This window comes from Dermacentor variabilis, chromosome 3 (genome assembly GCF_050947875.1).
Source record: "Dermacentor variabilis isolate Ectoservices chromosome 3, ASM5094787v1, whole genome shotgun sequence".
NCBI lineage: Eukaryota > Metazoa > Arthropoda > Arachnida > Ixodida > Ixodidae > Dermacentor > Dermacentor variabilis.
Window position 1 is genome coordinate 116,864,764 of NC_134570.1, and position 25,792 is coordinate 116,890,555.

At 48.9% G+C, this 25,792-nt stretch overlaps 1 protein-coding gene across 2 annotated transcripts in view; it reads left to right on the forward strand.

Annotated features, from left to right (window-relative positions):
- The first annotated feature begins 12,138 nt into the window (after positions 1-12,138).
- LOC142576218 (uncharacterized) overlaps positions 12,139-25,792 on the forward strand; it is a 78,535-nt gene continuing 64,881 nt past the window's right edge. For both annotated transcript variants that reach the window (XM_075686237.1, XM_075686238.1), the window contains exon 1: positions 12,139-12,534. In XM_075686237.1, coding sequence (XP_075542352.1) covers positions 12,475-12,534 — 60 coding nt within the window. In that variant the 5' untranslated portion in view covers positions 12,139-12,474. The remainder of the gene's footprint in view (positions 12,535-25,792) is intronic.

The window sequence follows — 25,792 nt, forward strand, 5'->3', positions numbered from 1 at the left end:
TGGCGAAAACCCCGTAGCCGCATGCGGCGCGGTCCTTAATGCAAACATCACCCCAGGCAGACACAGCTCCCAGTCAGTTTGATGTTCAAAACACAATGCTCTCAACACGCGCTTCATGACGGAGTGGAGCTTCTCAACGGAATTCGACTGTGGGTGGTACACTGAGCTGTGTAACAGCTTTACCCCACACCTTTCGAGAAAAGTTGTCGTCAAAGCGCTAGTAAACACTGTGCCCTGATCTGATTGGATTTCCGCAGGAAAACCAACTCGCGCAAATATGGACAGTAGTGCATTGACTATCTCAACTGAGCTGAGTTCTTTAAGCGGCACTGCTTCAGGGAACTTTGTCGCTGGGCAGATCACAGTCAAAATGTGTCTGTACCCCGTGGCTGTTACCGGCAGAGGTCCCACTGTATCAATAACGAGCCGTCTAAAAGGCTCCGTAATGATAGGTACCAATCTCAACGGCGCCCTCGATTTGTCCCCTGGTTTGCCCACCCGCTGACAGGTGTCACATGTCCTCACGAAATGGTCTGCGTCCCGAAAACACCCTGGCCAATAGTACTCTTGCAAGAGACGGTCCTTAGTTTTCTTAACTCCTAGGTGTCCGGACCACGAACCCCCGTGCGACAAGCGCAACAGATCCTGACGGTAGCACTGAGGCACCATCAGCTGATCGAACTCCACTCCCCTGCGGTCTAGATACTTCCGGTACAGGACTCCACCTCTTTCCACAAAGCGAGCATTTTTCTTGGCGATACCTTCCTTGACAATGCAGCGTACGTTTTCCAGGCTGCCATCCTTTTTTTGCTCGGCTATCAAAGCCGACCGGCTGACTTTTAGCAACCTATTAAGTCCGTCTGACGTAGGCGCGATGAGCAAATCTGCAGATAGCTCTTCTAACTTTCCCGCATCGGGATTTTCCTCTCCAGTATCTGGTGCCTTTAACGTTACAGACTCAATTTTTTTCAGTTCAGGCGTGCTCTGAATATCGGCTTGCTGCGCCTCTGACCCTTTTTCATTGTTTGATAACGTCGGCCCCGCAACTACCGCCTTTGCAGCGAGCTCCCGAACCTTCGATCTGGTTAATGCCTGAACGCTAGCCTCACCAAACAAAAGCCCCTTCTCGCGCAGGAGGTGATCGGACCTGTTCGAAAATAGGTACGGGTACTGGGGGGGGGGGGGGCAGCATAGATGACACTGCCGCCTCCGTCTCAAGCGCTCCGAAAGGTCCTTCAATAAGCACTTTTGCTACGGGCAGACACACGCTATGAGCTTCCACGGCTTGCTTGATCCATGCGCACTCGCCCGTGAACATATGGGGTTCTACGTAAGACGGGTGAACTACATCCATTGTAGCTGCGGAATCGCGAAGCACTCGGCACTCTTTCCCGTTCACGAGGAGGTCTCGCATGTAAGGCTCGAGAAGCTTCATGTTCTCGTCAGTGCTGCATATTGACAAAAACACAACTTTTGGTTTTGTTTCCGGACACTGCGCCGAAAAGTGACCCGGCTTCTGGCACGTATAAGAAACGCGCGCTTGCCTCGTCTCGAACCGCTTTCTGCGTTCGGCTTCGGCTGCCGCCGTCTCCTTAGTTTCGGTCGCACTGCTTTCACTCGCATCCGCACTACGTGTGTTCCCCTTTGCTCTCATGGGTTTGAACTTCGGCCTCTCAAACTTCGAGCCAAATTCACCCTTTTGACCGTCCTTAGCCCCGCGAGCCCGACGCGTCACAAACTCCTCGGCTAGCTCAGCGGCTTTAGCCACCGTACAAACGTCTGGCCTATCCAAGACCCAGTACCGCACGTTCTCAGGTAACCGACTATAAAACTGTTCTAGCCCGAAACACTGCAGAACTTTCTCGTGGTCACCAAACGCTTTCTCTTCTTTGAGCCACTCCTGCATGTTTGACATAAGCCTGTACGCAAACTCTGTGTATGACTCACTTCTGCCTTTCTCATTTTCCCGAAACTTCCGACGGAACGCCTCCGCTGACAGCCTGTACTTTTTTAGCAGACTCGATTTCACTTTGTCGAAATCCTCTGCCTCCTCTCTATCCAAGCGAGCGACTACGTCGGCCGCCTCGCCGGGTAACAAAGTGAGCAAGCGCTGTGGCCACGTTTCCCGAGAGAACCCCTGCTTCTCGCACGTTCGCTCAAAGTTAACCAGGAACAAACCAATGTCCTCTCCAAGCTTAAACGGCCGCATCAGGTCAGTCATTTTGAACAATACGCGTTCTCCTGCACCGTGTGCCTGACTTCCATTACGAGCGCGTTCCCTCTCTACCTCGAGACGCTTCATTTCCAAAGCGTGTTCGCGCTCTTCTTTTTCTTTCTGCTCTTTAAGTTCGCGCTCCTATCTCTCTTTTTGCTCTCTAAGTTCGCGCTCCTGTCTCTCTTTTTGCTCTTTAAGTTCGCGCTCATGTCTTTTGCCCTCTCCTCAATGGTCTCAAGGCATTCCGACAGCTCGTCATCCTCAGCTTCTAACTCAAGAATAGCCTTTAGCAGTTCTGGTTTTCTTTGTCTGAGACATCCAGACCCAACTCTCTTGCAAGCTCCAGCAATTTCGGTTTGCGCAACGACTTCAAATCCATGGCTGCTTTGAATGCTGCTTTCTCTACTGCCTATTATTGTCTTGCCGCAAACTAACCCGGCAGCAACGACAACCACAATTACCAGCTCTGTTGCTGACACTAACAAAAGCCTGGCAAAGCTCAGAAGAAGAAAGTCCCGCACTCACCAAACCTCGCAGCCAAGTGTTCAGCGCAGTCGTTCCGCTGCAGGCAACCAGTCATCACACAGGGCTCGTTGCACTGCTCCCGGATGGTCGTTGAGCTGCTCAGCATACAGTCAACTGCATATCTTCGCTGCTGGCCTCCGTTGTCGCGATCTCACCGCTGGCAGACAGTTGTTGGAATCGCACCGCTGGCACGAGTTGTTGGGAACTCGGCGCTGACGCCCGTTGTTGCACCTGGGTCGCAAGCCCCAAGGGTAGCGTTGGCCTGGCGGCCTGGGGTACAACTGGAAGCATCCGAAGGTCCCGGCAAAGCATGAGTCGACAGGTAACAACAAAACAACTTGTTTATTCTAACATCGCAAAGAGTTGGCGGTCAGGCCGACCGAAGTAGAGAGACGGGAGAGCACGTTACTCAACAGAAGAAATCGGAGCCTCTTTGGCGTCCGGGGGCAGCTGCTTTTATACTCTCGCAGTTGAGGGCAAGAAGGAACCCCTCTGTAGACGAGCACGTGACTGTGCCGCTCGGGCACAAAGGGATAAGGTCGCGCAGCCGTCGTGTCGGCGCCACTCGGGCACAATGGGAAGAGGTGGCGCAGCTGTCGTGCCGGCGCCGTTCGGGCACAATGGGAAGAGAAGGTGGCGCATACGTCGTGTCGGCGCCTGTCAGTCCCCTCGCTTCACAGTTGGGGGGAGCTCCTCTCCCCGGCTGCCGCGCTTCGACAAGCGTGGGCACCAATATGCACATACACTCACACACGCACATGAAGACACGTGGCATTGGAACATGCCTGGACGCGCTTGGCAGGGAGGCGTAGCGGCGGCGCCGAACGGGCCAAAATGTCTGCCGCTTTGAACGAAGCCCCGGCGTCCGTTGCATCCGCGCCGGCTATAACGCGCGTCGTAGGCGAAACGTAACAGCAGCCAATCGAAAAGCTCACCCTACTTACGTCATTAGGGGAATTTACGTGAAATGGGCAGGGGCGGCTGAAAATTCAGCCAAGCAGTGTGCTGCGATCGACAGCGATGTACATTTTTAAAGCCTTATAAATTACACACTTTACGCGGAGTACTTAGGTGCGTCAATTAATGATCAGAAATACCTACTCTAACGACTTAACACGTTTGTACAAAATAGTCGAAATTGTTTCAGGGTCCCTTTGACCAGATGCAACCTGCTGCAATTTTCACTGTCGGTCGCACAGTTTACAAGCACTTGAATATCGAAGCAGGGTATTTAAGTCAGCGTGCCGAAACACGTCCTGGGAGTTTTTTCCTCCGTCAGTGGGCGATCGTCCAATTTGTGAAACGTGGTGACGAGAGCTTTCCTTACCACACTGTGATGGCGACTGTCACGGAGTTCGTCGTCTCCTTGCAGCCGCAGCTGTCGCAAACAAGGCCGTCAGCCATTTCAATGCGGCAGGAATATACGTTCGTGAATGCTTCGCCGAAGCACTGGCGGCACAGAAGGGTTTCTTACCCTCGTGGAATCGCTTGTGGAAGACAGAATTGCAGACTTGCATCCAAGGTGTTGAGACGTGAGCGTTGGCACATCAACCCGAGTTCCACTGTGCCATCGCAAGCTCGCGCGTGAGCGAGCGAGCCTTTGTGACTGCATCTGATCTCGACAGTGTTATTGGTATACAGCGGAGACCATCGCGGTATGATCGAGAAGCTGCATCCGCACTATCGTAACCAAAACTATATTGCGCCCAAGGCGGCCCAGATGTGTACCAGCTAACCACCGAGCTGTCGCTCGGTTTTTCTTCAGTATAGAGAAAGAAACAAATTGGAACAGAGCTAATCTTACGATGACTGTCGTTGGTGATGTGAATAGTAATTGAGGAATGTAGCGACCGATCATATTCTTAGGTCACTTTCTTTTAAAATGTGTAATGGTAATTACGACACATTCGTTGCTTCGGTTATATGCTGCATACTGCGATATCGTCTGACTTTGCTGTGGCACTCGTTTGCCAGGGGTGCCTTTGCGCAAGTAGGCATGACGAGGAGTATATGAAGGCGACACAGTTACGATTGAATGACGAAGAAGTAAGGATATGGATCCAACGACAAAGGTGTATAACAATGATGGCATGAGGACAGCGAGATGTTCTTTTTTAAGTTATTGCGATATACGATACGATATGCGAACAATGAGACAACGACGTTGGTATGACTAGAACTGGATGGAGAAACGAAAATGACTATGGCACGACCAAGAAGGCATGACCACGACGGTGTGACAACGAATGCATGGTAGCGTCTCTATGTTGACGACGTAATGACGACGATGGCATGGCAACGGTGTCAAGATTGCGATAGAACGACGCACAAGAAATGACGTCGATGGGTCGAGGAAAGTAGTATGGCTACGACGGCATGACGAGAATGCAATCACGATACTGAAGTGATGGCATTGATACAACAACGTGACGACGATGGCAAGACGACAGCGGTATATGACGACGATAGAATGACGGGAGCCGGATGTCGAAGTTACAGTGATCACGATGAAACAACCGGGATGGTATTACGACGAAGGTGTGACAACGAGTGCCTGACGACTATTTGACGACTATGCAGGGACGACGATGATATGACAAGGGCATAAGAACAATGGATAGACGAGTGCATGACGACAATGTCCTGATGACGACTCTTTCAAAAAACCTGTAAGACCAGGCTGGGATGACAACGACGGTATAAGGAGAGCCGGATGACGAAGGTGGAGTGACGATGATGGCACGACCGCGACTGCATTACTATGGCCTAATAATGGACGCATTATAGGGGTTATCTGACGATAACGGCATGCCAAGGTTGGCAAAATCATGATTAAATGACGTGATTATGATTACAATACTATGACAAAGAAAGATTGACGTCGATGGAACGAGAAAGACTGTACGGCGCTGACTTTATGACATCAATCGGATAATGTTGATCAAGTAGTGTCAACGATAAAACAACGTTACGACGAGAGAATCACAACAACTCTGTGAAGGCGATGGTGTGATGATAACGGCATGATGAGAGCCGGATGGCAAGGCTGGAATGACCACGATGCAACGACGACGACAGCATCACGACCTCGAACGTTTACGTAGTGGCCCAAGCTATTGCCCAAGCTTTGTTATTGCCCAAGCTTTATTGCCCAAGTGGCCCAAGCTTTGTTAACGCACGGGCATATAGGCGCGACCTTCTTTCTTGCTGCGTGTATCACGTCAAGGTTGCACTTTCAATATTTTTCAAATTATGTTGCAACTTGTGAACATAAGGCATAAAAACCATTTACCCCGCCCTGTCGTTCCGCGGTTGCCTCTTTTCGCCCTTTAATTCAGTGGCTATGTTATTGCATAGCGATAGAATTACCCGCGAGGGGTAACGTGAATTTTGTAATTTTTGGAGTTGTCCTTTTAAACAGCAAGAAACAAGATAGCGCGCATCGTACCTATCAAGAAACGCCCCTAGAAATGGTCCATCTTCTGCAATGCCGAAGTCTCGTTCCATAGTTTGCGCTCTGCATTGCGCCGTGGACCTCATGGACGACTTGCCTCGTATATAGGAAAAAATTACTGTGGGACATTTTAGAAAATACATGACATGGTATTTCAATGGCTGCCAAGTCGTTGTCGTATCCTTGCAAATGAGCAAGCAGACGCAGCCACTCGACAATCGACAGTGTAATCGACAGTGTCGATTACGTCGCTATCCATATGTCAAGAGCGCACTCAGACGGAAAGCTCCGTGCGCTTGCTCGCAAGTTTACGTTGGCTAAATAGGATTCGGCAGACTTTCAAATACCAGCGCTTTTGCTCCCCGGATCCTCATCCGAAGCTCCACCTTGTCCATGGTCTACCACGAGTGTAGGTAACTCTCATTTGCCGTCTATGGCTTGGAGTGCCTTTTACTAATACGTCCTCCTATCTCATCGGAATCGCCACAGGCCCATAATGTGAAATCTGTGGGGGCAAAGTTATGGTAGCGCCCTTTCTGTGTGCTTTTAATCATTTTATTGCACAAACTAAAGTCCCTAGCAACGCGCTTGCCAAGATTGACAACTGTCCCCTTACGGAAGCCACAATTCTTGCACCCTAGTCCCAACCGACGTCGGCCCGAACTGCTCTTTTTTAGCACTGGTCTGCATATAAAAAGACGCGGGACTGATCCAAAAACTATAGTGTGCGAACTGATGCGTTCCTTTTTTTTTTAATCTTCTCTTGTTTTCTAATCTTTTTCACCCTTAAACCATCCCTCTGTGCTGCGCAGCCAACCGGACACTTAATCTGGTTAACCTCCTTATCTTTCACCTCTTGATTTCCCTCATCCGATGCAACTTGAGCCGGCAGGCCGGCCTAAGAGGACGGACGGACGGACGGACGGACAGACAGACAGACAGACAGACAGACAGACAGACAGACAGACAGACAGACAGACAGACAGACAGACAGACAGACAGACAGACAGACAGACAGACAGACAGATAGATAGGCAGACGGGCTCAAAACGGCCTAAAGTAGACATATAGTTCATTCGCATTCGAATGATGGTGCGAGCGAAGAGCGCTTCATAGAACTACTTCTTTCGTTTATTTTGATTACTTAATTAATTTATTTAATATGCAATCGTGCAAACGCATTCATTTAACTGATGCACGCAACTTCGCGGCTGCTCTTACTCTTGCAGTGGAAACACGCCACGTATATACGATACAAGCTGATGATGAATGTGGTGTTTTCTGGCGCAATGGCCAATATGGCCAAAGAGCGCCAAGCTGCGTAATACATTAAGAAAATTAATAAATTTCGGAATTAACGTAGAACGAAAGAAATATACTTAAGGACAACAAAAAGTTGCACCCCTGAGCAGAAAACAGCGCGCACTTTTTTAGTGACATGGAAAAATAAAGAACAAGAAATAAGAAAAAAGTAAAACCCGCATAGATTTAAAAGCTACACACGTACTTAAGTCTAAGTACAAAACGCGATGACGCGATGTTGAAATCCGTGGAGGCCTGAGAAATGGCTCCAAGAAAATACCACGAAAGTGTCAAAGTCAGCTGAAGGGGTTAAGAATGTTTTTCTTTGAGAGTTGGTTAATATTCCAGTGCAAGTCAACTAAGTCAGTTGTGGTAAACAATGGCGCTCGGCGCCACTAGTATCTAAGGGATAGACTGAATTGCTGATTGTACTTGCTAAAACACGTGACGGGTCTCAGTGACAGTGAATCACATTGAGCAACACAGCTGCGCGGACTAGAGCTGCTTGCGGGGCAATTCTGCGCAGATGGCCGACGTCACGGTCATTGGCGGACTAAAAACAGGCGTATTCCCTGCTGTGAGAATACAGCTTAAGCAGTGCAGGCCGCACACGTATGCGCCGTATACTTCGCATTTGGTGGTCACTCGGGTGATTGAGCGTCAGATGCAATATCGACCATGCAGGCATCAAGGGCCATGAAACATGGAAGGCGACGAAATTCGGAGCGGGATGGATAGACGGTCCCACTCGGTGCACGCGATTCTCTGCAACGCCCTGGCGCCAGTCATTAAGATAGCAGCACAAGTGCTTGCCGTAGTGCAGCTGTTCATCGCAGCTCCTGATTCGCAGGGTACGAAGAGGAAAAATATTTATACGGGTTAGTCTGGTCAAGCTACATGTTTACATCAGAAACAAGATAGCGCACAAAAAGGCGAGGTAACACGAACACAAGCTTTTTGTGTTGCTTCGCCCATTGCGCTCCTCGTCTGGTTTGCGATTGAGCATGGACTGCGATATCGTCGTTTGGTGCCTGTCCCAGCGTAGTAAACACGACAAGGTGAGACATCTGCTTCCAAAGTGTTTGCGCATTTGATTACATCTCCTGAACGTACCTTTGAGTGACCATATGCAACAGTCTCACAGTACACGAAACTCTTTAAGCAACTTGCATGACATCACGCTGTTCTGCGAATACCGTCATGCATCTCTGCTCTACGTGATCCTCATCCCTCATTGTCTATGAGATTAAGACGTCTTCCTTCTCTCACTGCAGCTTAGAGTATGCTAGGTTGTAGCTAAGATGAACCAGTATGCTGCGGTAGCTGAGACGAATCCCTCTAACGCTGATCAAAATGTTTCTCCCAGGAAAAGAAGGACCTGGCTGCAGTAACGACCGCCTCTGTAGCGAGGTAGGCGCATGTCACCGCTAATAAGACGTAGTGTGCTGGCCTTATTCATGCTCTTCATTTCAGGGATAGCAGGGGAAAAGTAAATATGCCCGCCATAGAGATTAGAGAAAGGCGGTTGGAGGTTTGGTAGAATAAGGAGACCACAAACATCGAAGATGCACATACACACCGTTCCCAATACTTGATCAGAAAATTTGATACTGGGAATTTTTTTTGTGTGTGTAGAAAAATAAAGATAGGTAGGACGTTAGAAAAAATAAGCACAAGAGCTTGGTCGCGCAACCCACCACCTCGTTTGAAAGGGGACGCTCATAACATATATACACCCATCCGTGCATCCATCCATCTGCATACACATCAGGCCGTAGTACACTGATCCCTTTGTCCCTGCCTAGAAAAAAAAAAACCACGTGTGCAGCCAGTCGTCGCCCTCCCGTAGCTTCCCCGTTTAATTGAGCAGAAGGAGAAGAAGCCCTGCCTAGTCGTGTCGAGGATGTGCCAAAGTTCAGCCGGCTGAACGACAGACGATTCATCGGTTACAGCAACGAACACTGCCAACGAAGAGGCTGCGTGACATGCGCGTAGAGATAAATGCAATATTTTTATTGTCAATATTGCCACCGACGCCAGATGTCAAAGTAGCCCAATGGATTTTAAAACCTTGAAGTAGTAGTCAGCCTCGGCATTGGACTTAAGGCGCGTACTACGATCAACGATGGAAATGCGAACAATGATGCTCGTCGGTTTTATGCGAAGCATATTACTAGGGCTCAACCCAGCTCCTCAGGCGCGGCGGTGTCGCCTTCAATACCACGTGACACCGTGACGTCACGACAGAGGAGAAACGGGGCTCCAACTCGCGCCGTCGCTCGCGGCGTCGCGGTGGTATATAAGCAGCTGCGCTTGCCTCTGCTAGACACTCACGAGGTGAGATGCCTCCTGGAGAAAGAGCTGCTCGTTGGAATGAGAAGCGAAGGTTGCGGCGTGCTACAGAGACTGCTTCTAGGTGGCTTTGCTACGGCGCAGCGACTACGCGCCCCGCATCGGACGCGGTGAGCGTCGAGCAACGCAGCGTTCGGCGCGACAACGAAATGTGCGCCTGAGCAAGCGCCCCACGCCTGAGCCGACGCCGATGACACCGGCTTTTCTGCGACACGAGCTCCTTAACGCTGTCGCGTTAAAATAAAGGCTAGTATGCTTCGCATCCTGGGCTTAACCTTAGCTAAGCCACAGCCATTTTTTGTCAGCCTAGCGATAATCCAAGGGCACGGAAATTTACTGCCAACTTTGATTTATCACGAGCGGTGTAAGTGACAGATCAGGAATGGAACTTGAACTCGCACCTCAATTCTTGGGCGTATTTTTTGTGAATCTCTTTAGATGTAGAAACATGCCAATGTAAATTACACCGAAGCCGGCTATCCCAAGACCCACAATTTGCTACTCAATGAAAATATGAAACGGAGAAAATATTTAAATGTACAATGCAGACGCGAGCGCAGCGCGCAAACATTGCCTCATCTACTCAAATCAGCACCGGGAGCACAGGCCAGTAAATATATGGTGGTCGTCATTGCAGAGGAGTGAAGAAGTCCAGATAAGTCTCTTCATAAATACATAAGGCGAACACCACCGTGAGATCAGATCATTGAACAGGAACAGCAATCTACAAGACTAAACAATCATTATAGGCAATCTATAAGATTAGCCTCCTTCTAAAGAATCGCGAAAGGCACATGACGCAATTCTCTGCTTATCAGGGCATGACCACAGTTCAAGTACTTCGTTCACTATGAGGGGATGCCTGCCAACGGTGTTCATATGATGACGCAGGCGAACCCGCTGTCTGCCACATTCTGTAATAATATGCTGCACTGATGTGGGGACAGTCGTCTTTTGATGTGACACTTACGCCTCTTGTCAGAGTAGGGCAGGCATATTTCTTCAATCCGCCCTTTATGTTTAGTAGTTCCTGGCTAAGATTCCCGTCTTCCTTGCCGGCGTCTCTGTGCAGCTGAATGGCACTCTTTCCAGTAAAAAAAATGACGGCTTCAAGTTGGTCTGGGATGGTATTAGCGTCACGGTCACCATTCTTTTTACTGTTTATCCAATCTGAACTACTTCCGCATATTGTGTGCATTCTTGGCCTGTTTACACGTGACCGTAGGCGACATGGAGGAAGGAAAAAAGTTAGGAGGAACAATCGCGCAACGTGATTGAAGCCAACCCTGTCGGTCCAACACGTGATCGCATGTAAAAACTGCGCGGTTGGTGTCGGTGTCCCGCTCTGCAAACAGAGTCACGGCAGGGCAGCTGAACAAGCGCGCACTGAATAAAATCTAGTGGCATAGCTACTGGGAACCAAACGTCTGAGCAAATCTCGATTGTTGCACCATGACATCTGCTCATTAGGTCACGTGTTGGGCTGCCACTGAGCAAATGTATGGGCTTCAAGGAGTGTTCGCTTGCCACTGCCGGCTCCGTAACTTAATAATGTTCTCGCCTTACTTTTTTCCTTCTACCACGGTTGGTGGCACCTTTCGCGGGGCCATTTTTTTTCTTGCCTGTCTTCCCGTCCTTCTGACACCGATGAAACCCGCAACGCACGGCTCACACATGTCACACCGAAGAGCTTCCTTATGCTTTCCGAGATCAATCTTATTTTCATGCTTTCGAGTCTTCCCACCTACTTCCTTTCGAATGCCAAACGGCTCCCTCTCAAGTTCTATTCCCTCTCACCCCGGTGAATAGCTAGTACACCTTTGTGTGATATTTGCTTACCCAACCTTCACCCTCATACGGGCGTCACACGTTTCCATGCCTTTCCTGATTCTCTGGTGGCACAAAAAAAAAGAAAGAGGAATTATAAGAACAAGAACAACAACGACAAGAGAAAGTCAGAGAAGGGCGAGAGAAAACCCGCGAACAAGAGGGCGAAAAGGCGTCTCTGCTTGTTGCAGTCTGCTTCGAAGAGAGTTTTCTTGGGGAGTGCAGGGGAAGAACGCGGTGCCTTTCCGAAAGCCGGCGTCCCTCGCCTAGCGTGCGGTGCGGTGAGCGCCTTCTTCTCAAATCGGCCTCTTCCCCAAACTCCGGTGCCCTCCCCTAACTTCCACCCACCTTCCGGCGACACTCGCTCCCTAACGATTGGCCGTTCAACTCCCGGTCACGTGACGCACACCGCGCGCCTCCATAAAGGCGCGCAGCCGCGTGAGCGCGAAACTCAGAGCGCTCGCGAGGCCCTCGACCCGTTCCACCTTCGTTTTGCTTCTCGTGCAAGCGTTCTTGAGGCGGAGCGTGAAAGCCTTCAGGTGTTCCCAGAAACCAGAAGCCACAGCGCGATTGCTCCAGGACGATTATTTTTTTTATTTTGGAAAGGGACGAGGCGTATTTTCGTCTATAGTTTCGCCGCTCAGACATCACGTGGAAGTCCTGAGGTCGCGTAGATTTAAAGTTCTTGCAAGTTTCGCGACTTCGACGCAGCGAAACATTTTGTTGACCAGGCACACTTAATACGACGTAGTTGTTCAGGCTCTCGAGAGGCTGTGCAGAAGATCCAGCCGATTTCATCATGAGTTCTCTCTTCGCCGGGCTTCTGCTGGTCGCCGTCTCCTTGTGCTCCGGCCTCAACGTAAGTGCACTCAGTCATCGACTGCACGTGGTGCAGTCGCTACGTTGTCAATAGCGAAGCACATGTGGCAGACATACGTCTTTCTGATTTGCGTACAAAAAAAAAAAAGAATTAAACTGGCTTTTTCTCAAGCGCGACGGGCGCGCATGCGTTTAAATAATTTGTAAGTTTTTGTAAAGCACCTTTATACTGTTCAAATAATGTTTACGGCTTATGTACACCACGTCGATGATCGCGTTCGAACGTTGACTAAGATTTGAGCTCATTTTGCATTGATGGCTTGATAAAGCCTAAGAACGAAAGTGAGCACGCTACATCTTTTTCCTTTCTTTTTTATGATGTTTTCTGGAATACAGATACAATGAATGATATGCGTTACTTTTTTCAGTAGTTTAAGTTAACTACGCACGGAATTGTGTGTTCCCGCACATTCCTTATCTCGCACCACACGAAGGTTATTATGCAGAATCGAAGGGGATTTACAACTTGCTGCTGGCAAATGTACTCGAAGGTCACCAGACGGAGACGTCAGGTAAAGGCGACTAAATATATAAGCACGCGATTTTCAGGATATCAAGCTCGTTTGCGATGTCACACAGAACTGTATCCTTATGGATTAGCTGCGAATACAAATATTCCATGTTATAGGCACTCAATTAGCTAATTCATTTGGTGAATCTTTCTTCCCGTGCTACGCACGACTAGTTATTTCACGGCACGATTACATAATTACATTCACTAACAGCCTAGACTTTTATATAGCTGTTTCCGTGAGTCAAAACAATATTGCCACGAAGACAACTTCTTTTCTTCGCAAACGGTGTAACGGGCTGTCTTCAATCCCGGCCACGGCGGTCGCATTTCCATGAGGGTGAAATGCGAAAACACCCGTGTACTGGGATTTAGGCGCACGTTAAAGAACCCCAGGGGGTGCAAATTGGCAGACTCCCCCACTATGGTTTTCCTCATAATCAGATCGTTGTCTTGGCTCGTAAAACTCACTATTATTTCATTTTGTCTTCAATCGCAGGTTTACAGCATAAGTATTCATGAAGCCGTCGACTTGTGGCCATAGAGAAAACCGCAACGAAGCATTTGAGTAGATTTCCTTCCCATTCTCTTCGTTGTATAGTTTGCGTGCTTGTTGCCTTCGCAATTTTCCTGTTTGGGCCGTAACAACAAAAGGAGAAAGTGCGAATACTATTTTCGTAAAAACTGTTGCCACGCGGCGCAGACGGAACAGGGAGGAAGGGAAGACAGGATGTTCTTTTATCTTGGGAACTGCTGCTCGTTAACACGTTTCTGTTTAGTAGTTTTCAAAAGCTGTTGAATAAGTTTTTCATCTTTAATATTGCACATTAGACAATCGACCTCCATAGAAGTGAGACGGGAAACAGCGCGCCAGGTGGGGATATTAAGGGGGACAGACGAGGTACATGTAAAAGAGGCTGTTTTGCTCACCACGATAGTGGGGAGCAAAATTGCGAGCGATTATTGTCAATATAAGCAGATGCAACTTAACCACGCACTGCATTTATTGCTTCAGGTGGCACCCCGGTTGGACACGTGATAATTTTGGCATGAAGGACGCCTCCATTCACATTGCTGTGCTTATAGGAACAAGAAACCAGTTGCGCTTCTAGACGTTGAGCAATGCGCATTCTCTTCACTGCGAAATGTAACTGCACCGTTCGGTCGGGCTATATTTTCGCAGCTGTGACGTCAATACCGGTGCTTTGTACTCGACAAAACAGGCTGCACGCCACCATCGTCGGAAGCCAGACAAGGAAGCCCATGCGGCGCGCCTACTCCGCGATTCGGACTGTATACGAGAGAGCTGCTTCGAAACGCGCAGAACAGACTTCGGGGGCTTCTTTAGCCCATCGTCCGCGGTCTGTCCAAGCAGCGTGGTTGACGACAAAGAAGAGCCAGCGGCTGTGAAGTAATGCCCTTGAGTTCATTTCTTGCTGTGCCAATTTCGTACTAGCAATCGGGCTCACCGCATCGACCTGAGTGTCGCGAGAAAAACTACTTATTGTTCAAAGATCAGCAGTGAACATGACAATTATTTTCCTGTAAGCTATGCGGATAAAAGATTATATAATTTTATGTGCTCTAGCATCTTCACTACGTACCGCAGAGCCGCTTTAATGGCATTGACGGTATGATTCCAGTTTTCATTTATCAGACGTACACTTTACCCTTTTGTAACACCGCCAATGCGCCCAATTATGGCGTTTTTAACTTTCCACCATGTCAATGACTTCTGCTAGAAGAGGTAAATTTTATTGACTTGAAAGACAACATTGTACGTCTATTTAAACGACCAAATTTGCGCACGTGTTGTGCGGTGCGTATTGCGTGTGTTATTCCATGCGCTATGGAGATCGTCAGGCACAGCACACTTGGCCAGCCGCCTGCCAGCTCTCGCTGAACAGGTTCTGCTTATTTCAGACCTTGATGAGACAGGGCCTGTAGCATCCCCAACCCAGCGATGCCGTGATCCACGCTTCTTTTTCATTGTAGGTGCTTTCACAGTGTGCGAAAAACTACTAATTATGAAAGTGATTACGATGATGCACAATGATGCCCCATTAAATATATTGCTCTATGGATGGAAACCTGAACAGTTGCACGGCTGAAGAAAATGTTGGTCTCATTGAAAGCGGTTGCTCGGTATTGGGCTCGAAAGAACCGGCGTCATAGGTGAATGGCCTCAGTTATGTCATTCTGTTTTTTAAAAGCAGAGCAAATAGCATTCCGGCGGATGCAAATCATGGTAAAATGACTATGCGGTCACTTTCTGCTGTGGTCGCATGAAAACATTTTGAACGGATTAAGCAACAGCGAACGTTTGTATAAGAAAACTTGTTTGCGCCAAAGTTAAACAGAAATGGCATCCAGTTTTAACTGTACTAGAAAACAGATCCCACGCCCTGTAGGAATCGATGTATGAGAAGCAGTGTGAGGGTAGTCTACCAAGTTAACGAAACGACCATGAGGGTACCAACACGTAGGCGGTTGTTTCATGACCTACATGACACGCACGTCATGACATTCATGTCATGAGCTATCATTTATGTTCGTCATACACTCGTGTCATACTGTGCCAATTTCGGTACATACCAAGACGCAGGTGGCATGTCAAGACCTACGTGACACGCATCTCGTAACATTCATCTCATGACCATTCATTTATGTTTGCCATGCGTCATACTATGCGAATTGCGGTAAATACTAAGTTAGCGAAGCGACCATGACATCACCAAGACGTAGGCGGCTGTTTCATGACCTACATAACAGACATGTCATGATATTCGCATCCTGACGGATTATTTATTTTCGTCATACATTCTTGTCATACTATGTCAACTCTGGTACAGACAAAGTTATCGAAACGACCATGACAGCACCAAGATAGATAGATACCGTCAAAGTCACAAATGTTCGCCAAGAAATGCTTTAGCATTTAAAGCTGCCGCGGTTGACAGCGGGTAAACCAAATAGCACGGTTTTACTTAGTTTGGGAAAGGAGACAGACGCTGCTTGGCGCCGTCATCAACTACCGCAGCTAGCGCATTGACCTTCGTGCTGCATCTCGCTTCAACGCGAACTAAGCGCAGAAAGCTCATCGCATACGAAGCTACGAGCACTCGGCGCACTTTGCGCACATTGCAGATCGCGTTCAAGATATGGGCACCCACGCGACGTACGCAGCAGCCGCTGGTAGCAGCAGGCTAAGTCATAGTTTAACCATGGCTGAGAAGGAAGGTCAAATATGCAGAACCAGGCGTTTCGTGGGTTTGCACCTGGAGTTGAAAAGCTATCGCTATAAAATGGTGAATAGAGTCAGGGAAGTAAAACAAGGTAGCGCGTGTTTGGCTACCCTGCTCAGAAGGAGCGGATGAAAACATATAAGTAAGAAATAGAGAGTCAGTGTGTGTGTGCAAGAATTCAATAGACAGCGTAACGGAAAAAATAAACTGACTGTGTATTAAAGCAGTGCAAGATCGTGCAGCGCTCCACGCTGCCTAATTAACTTAGTGTATGCTCTATCTTATACCATTCGCCCTAAGCAGTCTGCAGAAATTTAAACCAAAGCTTTACACGAGCTCGGGAATTCATTGTAGGCTCTGGTTCTTGTTCTCAGTATTGCTTGCTACAGTTAGGAGTGGCACAATTCATTAATAAGGACACGTAGCAGGCGAGCGTGTGTGCCTCGGTCTGGCTTACAGAGCGCGGCTCGCGTGCGGGTCTCGTATCCTAGGGATCATATGCCGCCCAGGCAGAAGAAGCGGGCGAAGTTAGGTAAGCTGACGAGACCAATCCCGATGCGGCGCAAGCAGAACTCGCAAGCGGGCGCGGTAAGGAAGAGCAAGGCGGATCAAGTTAGGAAAATCCCATCGTGCTGGAAGGAAGCTTCACGGGGAAGCTACATTTGATCTCGCTTTCCTAAATATTCTATTTATGTGCTGAGGTTACCTCACATTCCGTTTTTTATGTTGTTTTAGGATATACTTACTTTCAAAGGTTAATCTCAAGAGCACTAGCTAGAAAGCAAACCAGCGCGATGAGAACGGCTGACCAAGCAACAATATTATATGATCAAGGGTGTTTTGATATTCATAAACGCAACAATAAATAGAAAAAGATGATTAACCCTCCCCCTACGAGAAAATGCAGGTAAGCGAAGCTTCTCTTGTGTCTACCTGACCTTCGTCACGGTTAAGTAACCCCCAGGTAACAATGTCGGATTGCTTTGGCCTACCGCTCCCTCAGCTCGGGATCTTCTCGTTGCTATCGGACTGCCTGGGCTCCAGCGGCTCTAACGGCTGGACCGGCGTGCCGACGGCGAGCCCTTTCACGGCCGAGTTCACGCTATCGCTCGTCGATTGCTGCCCCTTCCTCGGGGGAACGCACTACGCGTAGCCGTCCCATCCGTTTTCCAAGACTCAACGCAAGGGAAACGAAGCCGGCGCAACGGGCGCAGTGCTTGCGAATCCCTTTCCTGCCCTTTGCCTCCCCAGCTGAAGCGAAAGGGCTCTGAACGCTTGCGCGCGTGGCGTAAGCGCGCACTTATGCAGCTGGAATCCTTGCAAATGACTTAGGCTCCGGCGCCGGCGCAGCTGTCGACTCATCAAACTGCTCTTTTCCGCAGCTGCTGTGCTCTGGGAGCAGCAGATTTTTTTTTTCTGCGTAAGCACGACAACGGCACTTGTGAGCCCATACAAGCTTCGTTTGAAAGTGTTTTCTGGGTTATTACAATATTAAACGTCATAGTTAGACTGTCAAACCGATACATTGAGCCAAGCAGTCAGTCTCTTTTCGAACTCAATCTATCTGTTTGCTCGGAAGGAACATTCCGCGTTTTATGCGACCGTACGGGTCACAATTAGGCGTGCATTCAAAGCCTGTCAATTGATGAGCGGGAAGTCTACCCGCGGATACTGCGGACCCCACGTCTACAGTTCGTCCGAAATACTCAAGATGTGGTTTCCACCATGCCGCACTCCCGATCAGTTACTAGTGTGTCTATAGATAACTTCAAGCGCCTCCAGAATGTAAGAACGCCCGCGTACCATGCATTGGGTGCACGATAAGGAAACCCAGGTGGTCCAAATGAACCCGGAGTCCCCTCTGCGGCATACCTCATAATCAGATCGTGCTTTTGGCACATATAACACCACGGATCTTATAACGTAAAACTATTCCAATATGTTTTTATTCCACTCCCCTGACGTCAAATTTACGTAACTACCGGCGCAAGCATCGGGAGGTGACCCGCAGCGTTGCCTGAACAGCCCAATCAAACGCTCTTCTCGATTATTGGAGGTCACTTGGCTTGTAAAACGAATAACATTGTCTACATTGAACCTTTTTTCGTATCTAATTGTCTGACAAGAGGCGAGGAGCACGCTCAAATGGATAGAGCTTCGATGGGGCCAAGGCAGCGCACTTAGAATAGATAACCGGATTGACAGGGTGGTGCCGGCGTCTGCGATTGATCCGCTTTCTCTTACCTAGTTTGCGGCGGCTGGTCTAAATTCGTACCAGCGTGCAGCGGACAGTTAAACATGCTGCCAAATGATATCCTCAGCAAAGAAGAGTCGACAGAACGATGTTTTATACGTGCCGAAAGCTCTCGATAACGTTATACGGAACACGCAAAAAGTTGTGTTATACGCAAATAAACCAACGCTCTCTGCCAGGTGCGATTAGCCAGGACCTGAGCAATTGGCGGCAGCCATCTTTTATGCCTTTCGGAACGGGGCAGTCTCGGGCTATTCACAAAAAATAAAAGTTTTGTTCGGTATATTAATGCGTCTGTAACGCGTACACGTCACATTGACGCAATGAGTTTTCGCGCTTTTGTGGCGTCAAGTGACAGGCAGGTGAAGTGGATGCAGCCTGAAACCTTTTGACCAATAGCAGACGGTTAATGGCGAAAAGGCGTCGAATGAGAAATATATATTTCTCGTTTGTTCGTTCGAATCATGCATAATCAGTGTGTACACGTCATGACTGATTGGTAGCTATCGCGGTTTTCTTGACGTCGTATGACAGACAGGGGAAGTGAGGTTGGTTCAAAAATGTTTTTGACCAATCGTGGAAGGCTGGTTCCAGAATTGCAATAGAAAAGATTAGAACAGCTTTACTTTATAGCGCCCCAGAATTGTTTTAACACCCCTTACTGATCATCTGGATTCATATTTGATAATCTCCATTTCACCCGGCACTCACCAGGTAGCGGAATCACTCCCGTAACACCTGCCCCCAGATTGACGCTTCGCCGTCGATTGAATGTTCCACTAAAACCTCAGCTACATATTAGCACAGCTCACACAACAAGTGTAGTAGTAAATGAAGGCTAACTCCCCTTTGAACACAACGCAAAAGAAAAAAAAAACGCGTAACACTACAGTTTTTTATGCGATTCAGTTCTGACCTTCTAACTCGTACGTGCCCCAAGTATCCTCATGCAACAGAATTGTTCTTCTAGAAAATACAACACAGCGAACCTCGTATTCCACGTTTTGTTATGTGGATATAGATGACACTTGTTTAAGGAGAAAAAAAAAAGAAAAGCTAGGGTTGGTCTTTCTTTCATAGGAATCGGCGAAACACTAAACTGAAGCGTGTCTTCACAGAAGCTGTTGCATGTTTGCTTCAGGAAGTCATGGTCCGCTGCAGCAAAAGGCGTACGATTTGCGCTTCGGTGACCCTGTTGCAAGTTGGCTTGGTGTGCGGCGTCCTGTTGGCAAGTGGTGTTCGGCTCCCGAGTTGCTTCGGCGACGGTGCGATCATTTTGTCCGACTCTGTAGTGTCTTGGGCAGTCAGTTCAGTTGCGACGCGATCAGCTTCAGAAATGCTAGTGGCAGAGTTGGAAGTGTGAGCCGCGAACGCGCAAAGGCGCTCTGCTTCACGCTTGAGTGCCTCTCGCCGGGCCAAATCGAGATAAGCCCGTCGACGCCGCTCCCTTTCATGCGTCGCTTTGCGCACCAGTTTAACGCAATAGTGTTAAGAAGCCCGTGTCACAGAAAATCCGGGTATCGGCGTCGGACGGCGCTCCGGTGAAAATATTTTGGAACCTCCAATACCTAGGCCTGCCATGTGACGTGAGGAACTTACTGAACTAATTGAATTTCTCAAGCCGAAATACGTGCAAAAATCGTAAACTATGACTTACACACAACCTAGATACGTCGGCCCGGGTATAACCCCGGGCCGACGCTTTGCCAGCGTCGCGACGCGTTAAACCATCGTTTGCCGGCACTTTATTAAGGTTAATCCTTATCCTAACCTAGAGACACGATAGCTCTCGGATTGTAATTTGACTATGAGAGAAAACAATTATGTTACGCGAAAAAACAAAGAAAACCATTTTCTAGCGTTTCTAGCATTCACAAACGAGCCGCGGCGTCTGCTATTTCTGCTTGCCGGCGCGCGGTGTCTCGAGGGCCACGGAGCGACGCGCAGTAGCTTGCAATACCTCTAGCTGGCGCTCGCCTCCGGCGCATCGCGGCACACGCAAGAGGCAGCGTTTCTACCAGAAAGCCCGCCTTCGCGCACAGCGTTCGGGGCCAGCGTTTCCCGGTGGACACTACGGTTACATATGCTTCAGTTGCCGGAAAGCGTGAGAAGCTGTCGGGGATCTTGGAATGCTATCGCGTTCCACTCTTAAAGGCCAAGCTTAAGCGTCCTTCAAATTTTTTTCTAGTACTATCGCAAGCGAAGCAGTAGCCGGCGTGTAATGACAGAGCATGCATGTTGAAGCTACACTCCGTAGGCGACGAGGCGCCACAGGCTAATCCGACGCAGAACACAAACCATCTGCTGCAAGTACAAACACCAGGCTATGCCGCGTTGGAGGCTTCGCTGCGCTGTGACTACCGAACCGCTTCCTGTCGGTGCTCGTTAGTGTCACGATGCAGTACTTCGCTTCACCACTGCTATCGTCATCCGATACTCCACTTCATAAGCTAGTTGCAGCACTGCTGATGGTACGAGGCGTACACAGGTAATATCTTTGCGCAGCGGTATATAATTCCGGGCGTAACTGGCCGATTATTGGGTATACACTAGAGTGTTTTATTTTCGACTGCTACATGATACGGTGCAGCGATACGTGACATGTGAGCTGTGTGAATGCACGTCGTATGCTGAGAATTAATGAGGCAGTTACCGCCGTTAGCCGTCATAGCCACCCTAATCGGGATTACTCAGCCAGCATGGTGGCACCCATTCAGCCCAGACCACCCGCTTCGATCTGAATTCACGCTTGTTACTGGCTCTCCGCTCTGTTAGCAAGAAACAAGTGGCAAAATCCGTGATGGCTAAGTCTCATCTCAAGCGGAGGTATGTTTTGTCGTTATTATTGAGATCGGCTGTTTGTTTTCACGCTGCTAGGACTGCAGACACGGAATTGAACCGTAAAACTGGTTTGATTTCCAGTTAACAGATGGCGCCAGATAATTAGCATTGATGATGCGTTGACGATGCGGAACGCTATAAAAGTCTAATTGTTGACTTATTCATTAATTTACTACCCCTCTCTAGCGTGGTAGGTGATGACAAGCGAGAAAACGCCAAGTACACACCGATCATACGCTGTGGCTCAGGTGAACATTTTTAATGGCATTCGCCCGTACTACTTGCTAAGGAAGCTGCAAAGTAGCTGCAGGGAAACCACACAAGTAAAGCGAAGCCCTGCTGTCGTATGCGTATGAACGCATCTTATGTTTACTGCTTCAAAACATTTTTTTGCCTCAATCCACCAACAATGGAGCATGTAACAGGATGGCAGGCGGACGCTGAGCAGACCGTGCGGTGCGGATAAGCACATTTCAAGGGCATTCGGCCTTCCTATTGCGTGTAGCTTCCACGGTGCTGCAACTAGCCAGCTATATTACTCCTTGGTGTTGACGTCATATTTGTTACATCCATGACAGGAAGTCAGACATGGACTCGGGCGTAAAACACTTTCGTGCTAAAATTTGCTTGCATCATTATATGTAAAACTTTTTCAAAGGTTGGCTGGCGTTAACGGGCTTTCTATACAACGACGTCATTCACACCACCCAAGCGAACGACAAAACGGCCGCGACGACAGCCTCCAAGCAAATTGTCTCACAGATGGGTGCATTTTATGATTGAAATATTGTAAAACATGGGTAAGCTTGAAAAACCGTCTCATCAGTTTCTTCCTGTGGCAAGTCAGTCTCTTCGAATTCAGGAACTCTGTTAAGAGTTCACTCGCGGCAGTAACCAAGAGAACAACGCCACCAAGAGAATCTGTTGCCCCCTAAGCCAAGCCCGTGCCAGATATACTTGCGCGACTAAAGTTGTTTAGCAAGTGATCCTATACTTGAGCGCAGAAAGCAAACAAATTCTTGTAAAAATAATTGAAAACAGCCTCAGCGTCTTTGAAGTTTACTGAAGTTCCATTGAGGGACACTTTATATAAGCCACTTGAATGACAAAGCACGGACCAGTGCGTGACACCTGTGGAAGGAGAGTGGTGTGATGAGCAGTGATTCTACCACTTTCTGGTGGCTGTCCACTGATTTCAATATGTTGAATGCTTCTACTAGAGCACAGTCGGAAGAGCGCAAGTGATTGTATTCATTATGAATGCGTCACCTTTTTCTGCTATTGCCAGTAAAGCGACTCTTTAGACAGATTGTTGGCCTGGTTTCTTCCTAGTCATCAACGTTTTAGCAAATCTAAAACAAAAGCTTTTGTAATGAAATAGAGGAAGAACGCCCCGCCGCAAGCAGGATTGTCAACGTAGTCCGCGAGACAGTTCTCGCGCACTGCGAGAACTGTGGGCCTTACTAGACTCACAGCCCACGTCCAATAAACATCTTTTGAAGTGATGGAAGTGCGGGGGTCTCCGCAGCACCTCAACCCTGGAACTCCGCTTCCCACGCCACCATGCCAGCCATGTCGACCATGCCAGCCGATGTGGCCCAGCAAGACGTCACTACCATCGGCCGTCCTTTGCTCCGGCGGGCTTCTCCAAAGAGACCCCGCTTTGCTCAGTAGCAAAGACAGCCACGACCACGACGCCGGTGACTAGCTCACATGGTACGAGAAGGTGAACATGTATAATCGATGGGATGATACCATGAAGTACACTAACACCATCTTTTACCTCTAGGGCGTAGGAAACCTGTGGTATAAAAACCACGAAACGCAGAAACCGCCTTTCATACTTGGTCGGGTTTCGAAGTGTGGCTCTTGGACATTTCTGGCCGCCCTGCCGTCCAGAAATTGCGCGCTGAACAATGTTTGCAAGTTTATGCACTCATCCTGCGTACACCATGGTGAGACATTGGCGAGTTATATCAAGGGCGTCGTCAGCCTGTGCAAGCGTGTCGAAGCTTCGATGACAGAGGGTGCTAAATTCAATACATAATCAAGCGTATCGACTATGAAGTCTTTCAGTTGCTTCTCACAAAGTAGCCTCTCACTGGGACCGTAGTAATTGTGTAAAGATACTATCAATTGAGGAAGCAACTAGTTTTGACCCGACGTCCAATAAGCAACGCGACGAGCCACTCACGGGGCTGGAAGTTGTCTCTGACCACTCTTCCCACACCACACAAATCAAAATGCATCAGCAGCAGCACTGCTGCTGCTGATGCTGCTGCTGTGACGGGTCTCGATGCTAAGTGTTGGTGGACGACACGAGACGCAGTTGATGAGCGCTGCTTCTACTTATTTAGCTCCTATGCTCCGTCACGCGATTCAGGCGAAGATCGCTGAGGCCCTACCGGTGCCCGTCGAGGACCAGCCTGTCGCCGCGCTCCTAAGTTACGCCGAAGCGGCGAAATCGCACCGACCACAAACCTAGTTTTCATTTCAACAAACGAGGCCTACGACAGTCCCTCCTGCTCCCGTTGCTTGGCATGGTGGTGTTGCCGCGACAGCATCTTTTTCGCCTTTGCATTGCTTTGCGTTGTCGCCGCGTCGCCGTAAATCCTTAGCTCACTCCCGATAAGCGGCCGATCTGTTTTGCAGATGGCACCCCGGCCGCATGCAAACGATTGTGGTCGTCGCTTGCAAACGTGTCGGGGCGCTCGTCGTACAACCTACTACGTTGACCGGCCACGCTCACGCTGCGACACTTCCAATCTGCAATCCAGTATGTCCCTAAATGGCCATCCACCATCTGCGTTCCGTCGCTCACCTTTGCCGCGTCAACACTTTTTGTCTCAAACGCGTCTTCGTCCTGCCCCCGCAGAGAAGAGGGAAACAGACTACCGCTGTTTAGGAGGCAAGAACTGCGCTGCTGTCGAAACGCCGATGTCCTAACCTTTTTACCTCGAACGTTGTCGAAGATGTTGTGGAAGGTGCCCGTGCATATGCTCTTACAGCCACTGGTGCTGTCGTTTCCGTTGTTGACGCAACCCTTCGGCATACGCTCCGGAAAGTGACAGCATCACTTAGTAAACTTTCCCTGCGCACAGCAAATAGAATAGATCTTACCGCTTTGTGCTGCCCGTGTCACTATTAAGCGCGTTCACTGCATTGTTGGAATCATCGTCCTTGTATCCAGTTTTATCGACATCATACTTTTCTGGGACTTTCTCTCGCGTAACAACGTCGCAATCGACTTCGCCTGTGCTGAGCTAGAGCTATTTTCACCGTACGACGAGCCCATCAACAACGCCCACCAGTTTAAAGGAACTCGACGTCAAGGAAGACATGGATATTCCACCAACTGCGTCAGTTCTACGCGTACTTTCCAATGACCTTTCCGACGAACTCGTCGTATTCTTTGAGCCGTCGAATTTTTTTCTAACTGGGAAAGCTCTTTCTGCGTTATACGACCCTCGAGGTGCTGAGCGGCTCCAGCACCCTCTTCATCACCAATACCCTTAGTTTTGCCGTCAAGCTGATTCGAGGTGAATTGATATCGACTGTTCCTCGCCACATCGACAATGGCTCTAATTCACCGCTGCCTCAACTACCATACCGTGTTTCCACCACAGAACGCCGAATTATTACAGATCAGGTCGATTACATGCTACGACTTGACGCCATCCCATGGTCGCATAATCCATAGGCCTCTAAAGTGGTTCTTGTAAAGAAAAAAGTGGTTCCTTCCCTTTCTACATGAATTGCTAGCGCCTTAACCTAGATCCCTTAAAAAGACGTGTACCCCTTGACGCGGATCGACAGCGGCCTTGATTGCCGAGCACATTTCATCTTTATATCCGGGCTCGGGGTAATGACTGGTACCCGCGGCAGACGTCGATCGCCCCAAGACTGCTTTCGTCACACTTGACGGATAATGTGAATTCAGTGACACGCCTTTCGGCCTTTGCAATGCACCCGATACCTTCGAGGGCATTGTGGACCAAGTCCACAATGCGCTCATTGTCGTTTTTGTCGTTTTCGCTCCAGGTTTCGCAACACACCTTGTGTGCCTCAGGCACATCCTGATATGCCTAAAGGATGATGCGCTACAGCTCAATCTCAAGGAGGGCAGCGTCACTACGCGGCAGCTGTCGATTCTCGTCCACGTTGTGTCCACGGACGCTATGCTCCTTAACTCAGCTAAACTCCTTGCTGTGGCCAACCTTCCCAAAAAACGGCAACCAAACATTTAGGGAGCATCGTAGGGGTCTGCTCCTACTTTCGCCGGTTTGTTTGCAATTTTGGCTCTATGATGTTACCTCTGACACAGCTCCTTAGCACTACAAGGCGTTTGTCGTCGTGCTCGTCTTCGCCGTCAACTAACGTCTCCCCC